The 14,852-nt window shown below is 47.7% G+C and overlaps 1 protein-coding gene across 1 annotated transcript in view; it reads right to left on the reverse strand.

Moving 5' to 3' along the window:
• thsd7aa (thrombospondin, type I, domain containing 7Aa) overlaps positions 1 to 14,852 on the reverse strand; it is a gene marked incomplete at both ends in the record, with an annotated part of 93,548 nt that overhangs the window by 22,053 nt on the left and 56,643 nt on the right. Inside the window, 7 exons of the mRNA XM_084455546.1 lie at positions 517 to 711; positions 1,769 to 1,872; positions 2,501 to 2,633; positions 3,675 to 3,790; positions 4,935 to 5,175; positions 7,191 to 7,385; positions 11,945 to 12,148. Coding sequence (XP_084311672.1) covers positions 517 to 711; positions 1,769 to 1,872; positions 2,501 to 2,633; positions 3,675 to 3,790; positions 4,935 to 5,175; positions 7,191 to 7,385; positions 11,945 to 12,148 — 1,188 coding nt within the window. The remainder of the gene's footprint in view (positions 1 to 516; positions 712 to 1,768; positions 1,873 to 2,500; positions 2,634 to 3,674; positions 3,791 to 4,934; positions 5,176 to 7,190; positions 7,386 to 11,944; positions 12,149 to 14,852) is intronic.

Genomic DNA, 14,852 nt, shown 5'->3' on the forward strand with positions numbered 1-14,852 from the left:
TAAATTCAGATTGGTGATGATTTAAAACTGAATGAGAATGCATTTTAATTGGTTATTTACCAAGGTCTCCAGAACTTTGGCTAAGCATGGTAACCTTGAGATAGGACGATACTGTAGTTGTCCAGCTTATCCCTATCACCCCCTTTATGTAAAGGGACCAACCAAGCAGATTTCCAAACCTGCGGAACTATACTAGATGCAATGGAGAGATTAAAAATGTATGACAATGGCAATGTAGAAAATCAGTTGAAGTATAGTACATTTTACACTTTTACTGGAATATTTACCCATCCAGAAGCCATGTGTTTCCATACAAGTGATTTACAGTATGGTGGCTTATCCAGAAAGCCCCTAGGCTTATCCCATATAATCCTACTGGACCTCTGACCTCTGACATCTAAAAACAAGAGGTGGCTACCTTCAGAACTGCAGCCTTCTACTATCCTACCCCGCGTCCATGTCCTCTTACAGGCCGCTGTGACCCGGAGGGCAAAGGTCACGTGGCTCTCCACTCACCTACAAGCATCCTCTTCCTGGTCCTGACGCCCACACAGTCGGCCGAGCAGGACGAGAACTTGGACCAGCCGGTCAGCTGGCAGTCATCCTGACATGGGAGCTGGCAGGGCTGGGTCAACGGGGGCATGGAGCTGGTGAACTTGAGGCACGCTCCGACGTCCACTTGTCCGCCATCCTGCTTTCGACACGAGACCGCTACGGGGGCACGGGAGGATAAAGGCGAAGGTAAACACGAGGCGTATGAGACACAAGCTGACTTCTCATGATGTGGGACAGTGATCCCATTGCGATAATGGTCTTTGACTGGCAGTGCTATCTGCCTAATTATCGGTCTCGTCAAATCTCGATAACTGATTAACCAGCTGTCCTGAGCTGCCTTGACTCGTGGAGATGGGAGAAGAATACTGTAACTGTCACTGAATATAAAAGGAGAAAAGTGTTTGTGTTTTGTTTAATGGTGTTGTGAGAATACCAATAATGACGTACTGTATTCACTGAAATGTCCCTTTCTTTAACATGCGTACTGTATGCGTACTGTATGCGCATGTAGTGTACACACACACAGACGCGCACACGCACACACACACACACACACACACACTTTTCCAACTTGGATCAGCAGATCCAGACAGATGAGCACTGAGTGAGAAGTGAGAGCACTGTATTGAATTGTCTCTGGCCCTGTGTCGATGTCTACTGAGATACTATTACAACTAATGGGTCCTAATGTCAAGCACCAAGATGGAAAACCATCAATGGAATTAGATAATGGCCACTGTCTGGTCCTGGAGCGGAACATAATAACCTGCTGTCCTTCATTCTCCCTCTTGTAAAAATCGGATGCGTTACTGTATATGTTGCCTGGTTGCAGTGAACATACTCGACGCAATGCTCTGACTGTACACTGCGAGAAGCTTGTATTTGTCCCTAAATGAACTGTATAAGTAATGTCCGGGGCTTGGGCTGGAGACTCTAGGCTGAGAGATTCTTGAAACCACTTCTAATCTCGATATTCGACCGCAACATTCAGAGGGAGATTGATGTTGCGCGTAGCCTCAGGTTCTACTTTGATACTAGCTGTTCATCTCATGCTCTGCCAGCCAATTACAGCAGGCCTTGTGGGTACTTATCTGATCCAGAAGCCCAAACTCTCCCCGCCGGAACCGTTTTTGAGATGTTTTAGATGTGTTTTGGGGTTCTACTGTACAGTATATCCAAACGGATGTGGATATGGCTGCTCCAGAGTCCTCACCTCTGGCCTGCAGGCCGGGACCACAGGTCTCCTGAGCCCCGGGGCTGTCCTGACGAACGGACCACGGAACCAGCTGGCACCGGCGCCACTTGTGGGTCTTCCACCTGCAACACGTCACACGGGACGAGGGGTTCTATGTTACACCTCATAAAACAACCTACAGTACATTACATTATTACATTACGGTCATTTAGCAGACGCTTTTAGCCGAATCGACTAACAATAATTGCATTTAACGTAGGAAAAGTCAATGTACTACTACTTGCCAGAACTCACAAGTGCATCCCCTTTCTAAAACAAGTGACTAAGAGCATAATCTATTGCTGAAGGCAAAGTGCAAGAATAGCAATCTAAAATACAATAGGTGCTTAAGAGGATGGATCATTGTACTCTTGAAGAGATGAGTTTTGAGTCTGCGACGAAAGCCGGACAGGGCTCTGCTGTCCTGACGTCAGTGGGCAGTTCGTTCCACCACTGTGAGGTCAGGAGAGAGAAGAGCCGTGACCGTGACGGGGCAGCCAGTCGCCCCGAGGTAACAGAGCGTAGCGGTCGGGAGGGGGTGTAGGGTTTGACCATGGCCTGGAGGTAGGAGGGGGCTGTTCCTTTCATTGCCCTGTAGGCTAGTGCCAGAGTTTTAAAATTAATGTTTCTAAATGGGCCGATGTGTGTTTTCCCGTGGTTCCACAGCGAGCGGTGGTGTGTAGAGGGTGTGAGATGGTGATGGAGGCTTACCTGTAGCCCTGACAGACGGACGGGGAGTCACAGTCTCTCTCTTGAGTCAACACCTCGGGACAGTCTTGGCCTCCATTGGCTGGCGGCTGGATGATGAGGCGCTTTCTTGACTGCTTTCTTTTGGTGTTGCCACCTTACAGGAGCAAGGAGAACAGAGATTCTTGCATTCACATAATCCATAATCAGAAAACAACAACAACAACAACAACAACAACAGAAGGCAGTCGACAGCTTCCTAGTCTAGTGGCAATGAAGATGAACTGAGATGAATGCCTCTTACGTGTACTCTTGCAGATCACAGGTCCTTGAAAAGGTCCTTGCTGTTGACTTTCATTTTTGTGAGTAGTGTGTCACTAAGCGTGCCCATGTTGAACACACATAATGAAGCACAGTCGGCATCCAACTTTCTCTAATCTCCGGTTTGCACTACATCTGTTGTTGACTCAGTTCTGAGGGAGGCTAATGAAATCAAGTGTGTAATATTGATTGCTATCTGAATCTTGACTCTGCGGTGTCCACCCATCTCTGTGGGCGGTGGAGGTTATTGCCTTTACAGGAAGTCCATATCTATATCAGTGTATCATATTGCAGCAGCCAGAGCCCTAGCACGCGGTGTGAGGAATGGAATTAATGACAGCTGTGAGGGCTTTCAAATATGCACGGCTATTGCTAGCATCTTCCAATGCCACAATGGACATAAGCCAGATAAGTTGGCTGCCCAATTAAAACAATAAAATGACAGAAAAGAAGGAAAATAGTCCAGCAGCTGTTTCCAAAGAGGGAGGTACCATGTCAATATACAGTACAAAATCAAACAGATGTGAAAATCACACTCTAACAAGCCAGTTCAGCTCTTGACAAGATTGCAGCAAAAGGCAATTTGCTTCCAAATTGGTCTGCACTTAAGTGCTTATTAGAATGTTGGTTCCAATGCATTATACAAAGAATGTTGCTTGGCAACAAGGCATTTTATTTATTTTTTTATGTCACTACATGAAACAGGAATAGTTTTGGCAGCTTATACTAAGGTAATCATTTCATGACAAAAAAAAATTAGGACTTTGGTAAAAGTATCTCTGTTGTAAGTGAATTAGGCATTCTGCATATGCAGTACAGATTTGGCTTTTTTATTTCCCGTGATGTGGTTGACCACAGAGAGAAGCTGTGTATCTACCTGCTTGACAAGTGGCTGGGCAGGGGCTCCACTCGCTATACGGCGTGACGATGCAGTCCCTCTTGCATGGAAGGAGGCAGGGCCTAACGGTGTCTGGACGGAGGCTCTCTGGACACCTGAAATCGCATTATGTACAGTAAATGCTCAAACATACCCTCAGACACACAAATGCACACACACTACACAATACGGTACCTCCTAGCGGTATCTGATTTAGATTGCTAGATCAGCAACAAAGGCATCATACAGCCTTCAGCTGCAGTACCTCTCCAGTGTGTGCGTGCATGCGTGTGCGTGTGTGTACGCCCACATGATGCACCCCATTCTGTTGAATACCAAAACTTCCTGACATGATACTCGCGCGTGAAATCGTTAGCATTTAACTAACATTTTATCAATGTCATTATGATTTAGTCATTATTGCCGTTCTGTCCTCCTACTGTGCCAGTGTTCATTGATAATAGTGTGGGTGCTTCCTAATGGGCTCCTGTTTCCCAGGGCTGCTCGTGCTCAGCATGTGGCGGTAGTGTTGAACTCTGGGTAAAAAGAAAAACTGGAGAGGGAAAGCAACCGCGGGAATACACCCCGGGCTCATCTCCATACCCAGCAGGGGGTTGAGCACGGCTCCCGCAATCCTGCCAGAATAATGCAGCCATCAAGCTGAATAAATAAACAGTTCATTTCCCCGGCAGATGCCTTCGGGGGGAGGGGGGGTTGGTGGGCGGGACCCAGATGCTTAAAATGACTACCTGCGAGACATCATACCTCAGTAGTCAGAAACCAGCAGCAATGGAATTTATTATTAATTACAGTAAACCTTTACTTAGACAGGGAGTCATTCTGAGACCAACCAATGTCTCTTTTTGCAGATAGGCACTGTACTCCAAAACTCCACACAATACCGAGGCACAATGAGGCTTGATCGCTTGTTATTTATTTTGTTTATCTTGTTATTTATGCTAAATAAGGCATTCTGGAGCCCAGCCTATGGTGATGGGCTCCTTTGGAGGAAGGCGAAGAGCCACCGGGCGAACATGCAGCTCCCATAAAACATATCTGGGTCGAACCACATCACATCAGTATGAGCTCTCAGCCACACGTTTAGTCTTATATCATTTGTTCTAATGTCATATGCGTGTCTCACTTCAGCCTATTAGCATTGAGCTAATATTAATGCATAGCTGTAGGGGGGTATGTGCGTACTGTACATATGCGTCCCCACACTTCCTCAAAGCAACAACAGGGAGGAGGGACTCTTACTTTTTGGGCGGTACCTGCCCCACGTTGACGCGGACACAGATGACCTTGCGCGTCTGCATGCCCACGGAGCAGGAGACGTCGTCGCCCCTGGTGCGGCCCACCGAGGAGTTGGCGGAGGGGAGGGAGGTGTCCTCTATGCACTGGCCCCAGGGTCCGGTCTGCCAGTGGTAGACCGTGCAGGGGTGGTCGTTGCAGCTCCGCACCTCCTGCAGGGCACTGATGTTGGGGCACTGGACGCCACCTGGCACGGCACGCACACGCACAAGCACGAAACATCATGCATACTATACCTGAAGCTGTGGAGGACTCTAGTCATGTGTGACGCTAAGCTAATGTAGCCAACGTAATTTACCCAGCTGTGTCTCTCTGTGATTATGATATTCTAAGAAAAGGGAGGTTTTTCCATTCCAATACTTGCCCTTTTAATTCTTCTCATCCAAATGATTCATATTGCTTCAAGCTGAGTGTGTGTGTGTGCGTGCGTGCGTGCGTGCGTACTAGGTGCGTGTGTGTGTTTGTGTGTGTGTGCGTGTGTGCAGCTCTTCAGATTAGCTCTCGGCTTTGATCCTTCTCACCGGGTTAGAAATCCAAACCAAAGCAAGAGAGATTAACCAGTAGAGATAAACCAGTATTTCCCTCTGGGAAGCAGACCGGGGGATTGAGAGGGATGAGTTGACCTGGGGGGGGGGGGGGGGGGGGTGGACCCCCGAGGAAAAGGTCAGCCATTACCTTGGCGATAGGCATTGACCGAGATCGAGCAATCAATGCTGGAGCAGAGAGAAGATAAGACCATACATGGAGTGGTGGTGCTCGTTCCTCAAGGGCCTTGGAGAACAGAAAGAATTGATCTCTCTCACGGTGTAGCGTGAGGTTTGCGGAGACGATGTCCTTCAGTGAGTCATTCATAAAAAATACTATTGAATTTTACCAAGACATTCATTAGTCAGCTTTGACTGAGTTTTAGAGTTTGAGAGAGATCATTTGAGATAACATTATTGATGCTTCCAGTCCAGTACTGTATAATATTTACTGTATGAGACAGTTACAGATATATATCGGTATATATCGGTTACAGGTTTAATGGTCACCAATTACCCACTGAGCTGAGGTGTGACTGAAAATTAAATGTCCAGCCTGCCAGTGTCCTATCCTGGATAGTGTCTGGCGCCTTGATAGTTTTAGAAGGCAAATAAACGAAGCCTATAGCACAGTCAGATTCCACGGCAGCGTGAGCATCTTCCCAACGCCAGGGTGTCCTTTCAGAGCCATCATGTACAGTGTGAATCTGCCCTTGCACAGATCTGGCTAACACACTAAAAACAGCGTACCCTGCTCCTGTGTGTGGTCTCTTCCAGTGTAAGAGATCAGTGAGACGATAGCAGAGTACGATCTACAAGGTACAGTGCCATCATCATACAGTGCTCTCTCTCTCTCTCTCTCTCTCTCTCTCTCTCTCTCTCTCTCTCTCTCTCTCTCTCTGGTCTTGTGTGTGTGGGGGCTTTGGGTAAGTGGACTGTGTGGAGGGTGAGTGGCAGCTGGGATTCTCACTTGAACATGGTTCCATTACCACTCACACTCACTTCTGCTCCTGCGGTTTTGAGGCACTTAACACTAAAGAAAGGCTCATTACTTCCACTACACAGTCTAAGGCTATTAATATCTACAGTGTATGTAAGGAAGATTGTGTCTTGTAGCTATACCTATGTAGCTATACTTCTACCTTTCTCTACTTAAACATGAAGGCAGCATGACTACATCAGCGGAAACCTCTAAGAGACTACAGCTGTGTGAAGAGCATGGAAAATTATTATTTTATATTATAACAAAGAGAGCAGGGACTTTCGGCACCCGCGACAGAACTTAAGAGGGAGGCAAAATACAAAAGTGAACAGAGAATCTCGACTCAGCAACACCTACAGTACACCTATAGCCAAGCTTGTTAGCTAGTCTAGAACCACATCACAGCCTCTTACCATGCAGGATCCTAGCCCACGCAACAAGCTGAGCAGTTGCTGTGGAGGAACATAGGGAATAATTCATCAATTGTATGTGCATGTGCATGTGTGTGTGTGCGCATGTATGTGTGCGCACGCGCATGTGTGTGTGTGCATTTGCACGTGTGTGTGTGTGTGTGTGTGTGTGCACATGTATGTGTGCGTGTGTGTGCATGTGCACATGTGTGTGTGTGTGTGTGTGTGTGTGTGTGTGTGTGTGTGTGTGTGTGTGTGTGTGTGTGTGCGTGCGCATTGGGCTCACCTTCCCCTGCGCTGTAGGCCAGGACGGAGCGCGCCCTCATCTGCTTGCCCTCCGTGTTCTTGCCTGAGCAGGTGTTAGAGCACCGGGACCAGGATGTCCAGGGGCTGAGCACACAGTCCTTGGGGCAGGGCACCTCGCAGACGACGGGCATGGGTAGGATGGCATCGCGGCACAGCTGCCTGTCCACATACTCACCTAGGGAGGGAGAGAGGGAGAGAAGGAGGGAGAGAGACCAGATCTGTGAGACTCTACGCACAACAACACGTCAATGTTACATCCAGCGTCTATTCGCTGACTGAAAGGACAATACTTATTGTTTAAAACATTGGTAATAAGATGTGAGCATGTTTACACAATGGGAGTGCACACAGTCTGGACACATCTGTCAGGCCCAAGGGAGCAAACACCAAGGTGATAACAGCTCCTATCAAAACAACATTCATGACCTCATGCATAAGCACTGAGGCTTGCGCGGCAATGAAATTCCGATTCAGTCAGTGGGGGCGTTGGTGCAATCTCTTACTCACAACTCTGACAGAAAACATGGAAGAAAAATGTGCTCGTTCCCAAATGATTGTGTCTAAGAGGCCAAGGTGCGCTAAAACCATGTGTTTCTCCTGCTGGGCCGGATGACGATGTTGACAGGTAGGACGTTAGAGGTCGAACCGTCGTCTGAAGACGGGAGGAATGTTCGGCCCCCGACGCAGATCACAGCCAGGGCGTCTTCCCCTTGTACTCAACGCAGGCCCTTGGAGATCCATGTGTGGGTTACAGCATTTCTTATGAATTTAACATAAACAGACTGTGTTTGCTTTTAGACTGTATGTATATCGCCGATATAGAATTCTCAGCCTCATACATAATTCTCAGTGTATGTTTAATGCATAGCCAAGGTAGCACCGGTACCACAGCCGGAGCTGTTCTGGTTCACCAGAAGTTCAGTAGCCTCCCAATACACATTAATACAACATTATTTGTACTCACACACACGTTCAGCTAAATCAGCTGGGGAAACCGCGAGTTCCCAGAAACCTTGGCGAACATGGATGATAGAGAGCGAACCCTCAGGAGCTGAAATAGATGCTGGCGCCTGAGCGAGCGAGCTATTTATTCCACTTTTATCACACCTCACATCCAGGCTTCTACAGTGTAGGCAAATGAGAGTTAGTCCTTTAACAGGTGCTCATGCTCAAACGAACCATGAGAAACCGGTTAGACGTTAAGTTCTTTTTTCATAAGTCTGAAGGTATCTCAGTCTTGGTACGTGGTATCTCCCAGCTTGGATGTACGTTGGAGACCTTTAAGGTCACACAGAGGATGCGAGACCTTGGAGAGGCTCGATATGGATCGTCCTAAACGGCTTAAAGGGGGAAACGGAGGACTATGGAGGAAGGCTTAGAGGATTTAAGACAGTTGAGGTCCTTTCAAGGTTTTTGGAGGACCTAAAACATTGTGAGACCCCTGGCTGCCACCAGACTATATTGATCTTAGTCCACCCCGCCACCCCCCATCCCATCACGATGCTGTGGGCCGTATCAGTGAAACCCCGTCGTGACGACGAGGAGAACTGGCGAGCAGTGAGTCAGATGACACGTCTGAGACCCCAGGGGGAAAAACCTAATCCATTTTCATCAGCAGCAGACAACAGGGGATCAATAACGGCCACTGGAGAGGGACTGAGGGGTTTGGGGGGGACGACAGAGAGGATTGCTCATTGATAGGGGGGGGGGGCGGTGGGGGTCTGAATGGAAGTGTTTCTTGTGACAGATTCTGGGAGGAAATCATTAAAGTGTTTGTATGACACTGATGGCTCTGATGAGGTCTTTTGTGACAGAATCACCCGAGCGTGCTGTGGCCCAGCCACTAGACACGACAAACCCACCAGAAAGCAGCTATGCAGCGAAGCTTGATATGCTTGATGCGCTCAATATGATTCTCGTGGCTTTCGAGAACAAATCGTATCATCTGAATTAACCAAATCATCTTGACATCCCGGAAATAAAGACCCCCCCCCCCCCCCCCGTGTCCCCCCGAGTCTGGATAGTGCCGCATATCCACAACCACTCCCAGAAAAATCACTCATCTGTAGCCGTCTTCCCTCGCCGAGCTCTGGTAGCCGTCAAAAAGACGCGCCTCTTTAAACACGTTGCACACATCAGAACGAGTCAAACGGCCTCCTCCACTTGGGTGTGAACTAGGGCTGACGGGAACGAACCACACAGGTTCTCCTCTATTCAATCCCAAGGGGGGAGATTGCTCCTTCTCTCACACGCGCTCTCTGAGGTAGCGTGGGAGAAGCCAAATCCAAAGTGACCGTGTGGAGCGGGCGGGCGCACGGCTGTTGAATCTGATCTACCCAGAAGTCTCATTCGACAGGGCGCCATGAACGCAAGGCTGCAGAACGCCGCTCAGAGAGGGGAAGTGCCGGGGATGGAGAGGTCACCTTGAAACTCAAGATCTTCCTTCTTTCTCTCTTCTTCTTCCTCCCTTCTTTCAAGCTACCTGGGCTTGTTCACCGCACGGCTAAATGGGTCAATGTAATAGAGGGAGCCTGTGGGGATCCAGGGATCATGGAGGCGAGGAGAGAAAGCGGGCGTGGCGAGTAGAGGAGGGTGGCCGCGAGACGCTGGAGTTCTACGGTTTCATCTCGGTCAAGTTTCCAACTACTCTCGTTCCTTACGGTGTGAAAGTAAGGAGACAGTTCCTCAGGACTGTATAGCATGGCAGCCTATATAAACAGCAAATACATCATGCTCTTTTTTTGCTATAAGTCCCTCTAAATATAAGCATTTCCGTTTGAAATTCCATTCCATTTGAAAAGACAAAATATTGAGACTTTAGGATTGGCTGCACTTTTAAAATTGGTCTGCATCCCTCTGTCTGGCTTCGAGGACGGTGGGTAATCATCGCCACGGCAACAGAGCAGAGCAGGAAGCGCGAGGCAACGGCCGAGAGAATGGAGCCGTGATGGTGACTGCAGCCATGATTATGACGGCAATATGGGAACTGGTTGAGAAGTATGTGAAACCCCCCCCCCCTCACTCTCTCTCTCTCTCTCTCTCTCTCTCTCTCTCTCTCCAGCTCCCCTGGGTGCTCATTAACTGCCAGTATGCTATGGTCCAGGTATCTACACCCTAATTGCTATATTCATAGGCACAATTTGGATGGAGCGAGAGGAGGGGGTGGGGGAACAGGAATTATTACATACAATGCCTGGTTCATGATTAAATCATGAAGGCAAAATGAGGTTTTTTTCAGTTCTGCAATACAACACAACAGTGTGAAAAGGGAAGTCACAGTAACGGTCATCTCCAATTACCAACTACATTTTTCTGTTAATTATTGAGCACATCTGCTCAGATCCCTAAAGTGAAATTTTAATCCAAATTTGGATTGCAAAACCATTACAGCAGAGATTCACACTTGCTCCTGCTTTCATTATTAAAAATAAATAAATAATAATAATAATAAAAGAATACGATTTTTGGGGGGTAATTAATTAGGTTGAGGTACAGTACAGCCACTCCGGTCTATCCAACCAAAATCTTCTCCTCCCGGATCCCAAATGCACATCTCCCCCTGTCCTGCCAGATGTGTTCCTCTGGAGCCGGGCTGTTCCCTGTTTCACACAAACACACAAACATGTGCCTTGTTTCAGGCAGCCATTATGCTCCGCCTACCAGGGGATTGTGGAGTTTAGCATCACTTTGATTTTGATCATCTTGGTTCAGCACAAAATGAATAAATGAATGATCAAATAAAATGCCACAGGAGGACACAACGGCAAGCTTGTAACTTGGTCTGTGTGTGGGAATATTGGGAGAGAGAGAGAGAATAGACAAGAGCATCAATTTACTTCTTCCCATGCCTGGTGAATCAGCATTAAGCAGGCACTCTTAACATGCAGCAAACAAGGGAGATGTTCTTTCATGTCAAACTAATCGTATTGTGCCTCAGCAGCCTAGCTACATTCATTTGGAGGGAATTTCAAGAGCAGGTGCAGTATCCACCGCTCAGTGTGTGTGTGTGTGTGTGTGTGTGTGTGTGTGTGTGTGATCCCTCAGGCAGTGCCAGCAGAGCTCTCCTGGTGCCTCACACTCTCAGCCAGCACAATTAGAGCTAGCCGCTCCTGACAGACCCCAGGGGATAACACACAGCAGGCTGTGGCTGGTGTGGTTTCAGTCAGGCCCTTTAGTAGGGGCGCGCAGGCACACACACACACACACACACACACTCGTATATATGCATACACAGACACCCCACACACGTACGAACACACACACACACACACACACACACGTATATATGCGTACATAAATGCACACACGCGTGCACACACACACAAGGGTGCACATACACACAACCACACACACACACACACACTCAAACATTGACATGAGCCTCAATAGCTCTGCGCAATCTCTTGACAACAAAAACCTTACAACAGCTCCAGAAAGAGCAATTACAGTACACCATGTTGGGTGGGCACCAGTCCAAGACCCAACGGAGGTAGTTCAAGAGCAGGCCAAGCACCAACACAGCCCCGCAGCAATCTGGGTCTACGAGTACGAATGTTCGCCGGAACACATCGTACACATCCTCTGAACAAACGGTGACATTCCACGCTCGTCCGGTAATTAACTCACTAATTGACAATGCTAATATGACAATTACAGCCCATCAAAGTGAGGTTTCGGATCAAGTGTTTGTATTTGGAGGGAAGTTCTGTTTGTGTGTGTTTCTCTCTCTTTTACCGTCACTGTTGATACACTGCACTTGTGGATCCTGCGTCCCTGGCCCGCAATCTCTCTCGTTGTCCGGGACGCAATCCTCCAGTTTCACCAGCAGCCAATCGTAGCAGCTAGGTTCGTCACATGGTATGGCCTCCACCAGGTGCGGGCAGTTCCCCGTGCCGGCCGTGGGCTCGTTGCTGATCCTCCTCTTCCTCATTTTGAAACCTGTCAGAGAAATAACAGGAAGTCAACCAGGCGATGAGCATGTCACCACCTCCGGGTTCATCAAGCAGCAACCCCCGCACGGAGCAAACTTGTTCTGAGTGGAAATGTAACTTGCCTCGCTGGTGGCAGTACGCCTTTTATGAGAACTGTAACAGTATGTTTGAACATGACAGGCCATTAAGCTCCGCGGATGAGAGAAATTACAGTAGCAGCTCCTCATAATGAATATTATTATTCGTCCCTCATTACACCAGCTTTTACCGCAAAGTGACTAATGTTTGCAGCAATCCATTAATACGGCTGGGATTTGCTTGTGCCTCTGCTCAAGGGCATGGGAGCGGGGCCTGAAGGCCTGCTGAGGCCCAGGGAGGGGGATGTTCACCCGTACCCAGCCCAAGGTCACCTCTCCTCAGCCTGGGGTCCCTAATCCACACCGCTGCCTCGGCCCGATAAGGGAGAGGGCTGGTGGGGTGCCTGCAGGACTCAGGAGGGTGGTGACGGCCGAATCTCTCCTTTCTGATTATTTCTGTCTTCTTCTCTCTTGTCCCAGAACCTTTGTTTAATCGGGAAGGTCAGGGAGAATGTGTATTGTGACGTGTCGGGGGTGGAGGTTCAGGTTTTATTAGGGGTGTGCGGAGGTAATCCAATTGATGGGATCACATACTGCCTGCCTATCCATTAAGGACAGCAAGGCATCCATGTTGAAAGAAGCCCGGCGGGGTTAAGGATGTACCGTTACATTTTTAATTTACTTTTTATCTATTAAAAAAAGGTTATTAGCAATATTGAATTACAGTAATTGACAAGGATCTGGACCACAGCCACTCAGTAACTGACAAAAACGAGTAGACTACTTCATTTGAAATAGATTGAAGACAAAATTAAAAAGGGGGGATTTTAACAATGTCCTAGATATAGCCTACTACTCTTGGATATAAGGAAGACATTCTTAGTTTCTCCTCAGCGAAACATCATTCATAGAGGAAATGAATAGTGAAGGAAATCTGTTATGCTCTATTGGACATGTAGGCCTAACAGGTGACAGGGAAGATATGTGCAGGTAGTAGAGGCTTGAACGCCTGAGGGAAGAAACATGACAGGTAGGCCTGATCTCTTTTCATTACTCTTTACTTTTTAGCCTATGTTGAGTTGGATGATCCAGATGTATTTATTTAGGTATTTAATTTATTTGACACGTTTTAGGTATTTAGGTATTTCATTCATATGGCAACTTTTTTTTTTAAATGTTGTGCTATCAGCCAATTAATCAGCTATCGACTTTTTCCTGCTCCAAACTATCGTTATTATATCGGCCCATAAAAATCCACTACCAGTAGACTTCTAGTGTGTGTGATGTCTCACAGCCTAGTCCAGCAGATTGTCCATTAGAGAGACAGTTTGTCACTGAGATTCATCATATGGCTGGATACAATCACAGCCTGCACTCCATATGTCAACCAATATAAACAATGGCAAAGCGTTCACTGTAAACAAATGCTCGGAGATCACAGCATGTTGATGCTCTTGCTCCGTGTCAGAAGGATAAAAAAGATTTACTGCCCAGAGAAACACTTTGAGTCCACATCTCTCCGGATAATGAGAGAGCCAGGGTACACACACTTGAGTATGTGCACGCGAACGCGCGTTCTTTTTACGACATATAGTTAGGAGACGGCGAAGAGGAGAGCATGCGACAGCACAGCCAGAGAGGGCAAATCCATCATTAAGACGCATTGAGGAGAATTTCCAGCCATCCCTTCCATTTGCGGCGCTTCATTAAGGGAGAGTCAATATGCATTAGTCATGGCGGAGGCTGCTGTTGTGGCGATAATTAAGGGCTGAGCCAGCGAGCATGTCAGCCGCGCTGATGGACTAGCACCAACTGTCACACCGGCTAACAAAGAGGGAGAGATGCCTCCACCTCCGCCGCCTTCCCAACCTCCACCACCTCCGCCCTACGCCCCTTCCACTGTCTGTCTGTCTGTCTGTCTGTCTGTCTGTCTGTCTGTCTGTCTGTCTGTCTGTCTGTCTGTCTGTCTGTCTGTCTGTCTGTCTGATGGTCTGTCTGTGTGTCTGTGTGTCTGTCTGTCTGTCTGTCTGTCTGCTTCTCTCTCCTTCTCCCTCCCCCTCTCCCTCTCTGGGATCGCTGTCGGGACTGGGAGGAAGGACATCCACTGTTTTTACTGTACAGTAGGTAAAAAATGTAGTTTGTTAGCCTGACTCCAGCCAGGGTCTGGAAAGGCTCGCGTGATTTCTTGGTTGGAATTGCAACCACGCCAATCAGCATCCTTTGAATGCGATGACGGAATTAAACTGTGGACGTGATTGGTTAGGGGATGAACTAATGTGGACTGAAGACTCCTTCGGCAACGCCCATCTCGGAAAACGGCTGAAATGGGAGCCTGTTCAGATTGAATAATGAAGTGAAACAAAATGGCAATTCAGTCTGCGTCAGGCTACTAGTTGGTAGCTTCTGTGTAAAAATCTAACACCAGTACATATTTCATACTTTACAGCATTTGTTCTACTATTTTAGACTCAAAAAGATTCTTTTGGACAATGCCCAGTGATGTTTTTTTTACGTTGGTTTGAGGACCATTATCCAAGCTTTGACTGGGCTGTGGGACATGAAGGATATCAAAACTCTGAAGCAGGGAGATACTGAATGGTGAAGAAAATCAATGCCGGGGCTTGACACGGTCTC

The sequence above is a fragment of the Borostomias antarcticus genome, assembly GCF_949987555.1.
Source record: "Borostomias antarcticus genome assembly, chromosome: 21".
NCBI classification, from domain to species: domain Eukaryota; kingdom Metazoa; phylum Chordata; class Actinopteri; order Stomiiformes; family Stomiidae; genus Borostomias; species Borostomias antarcticus.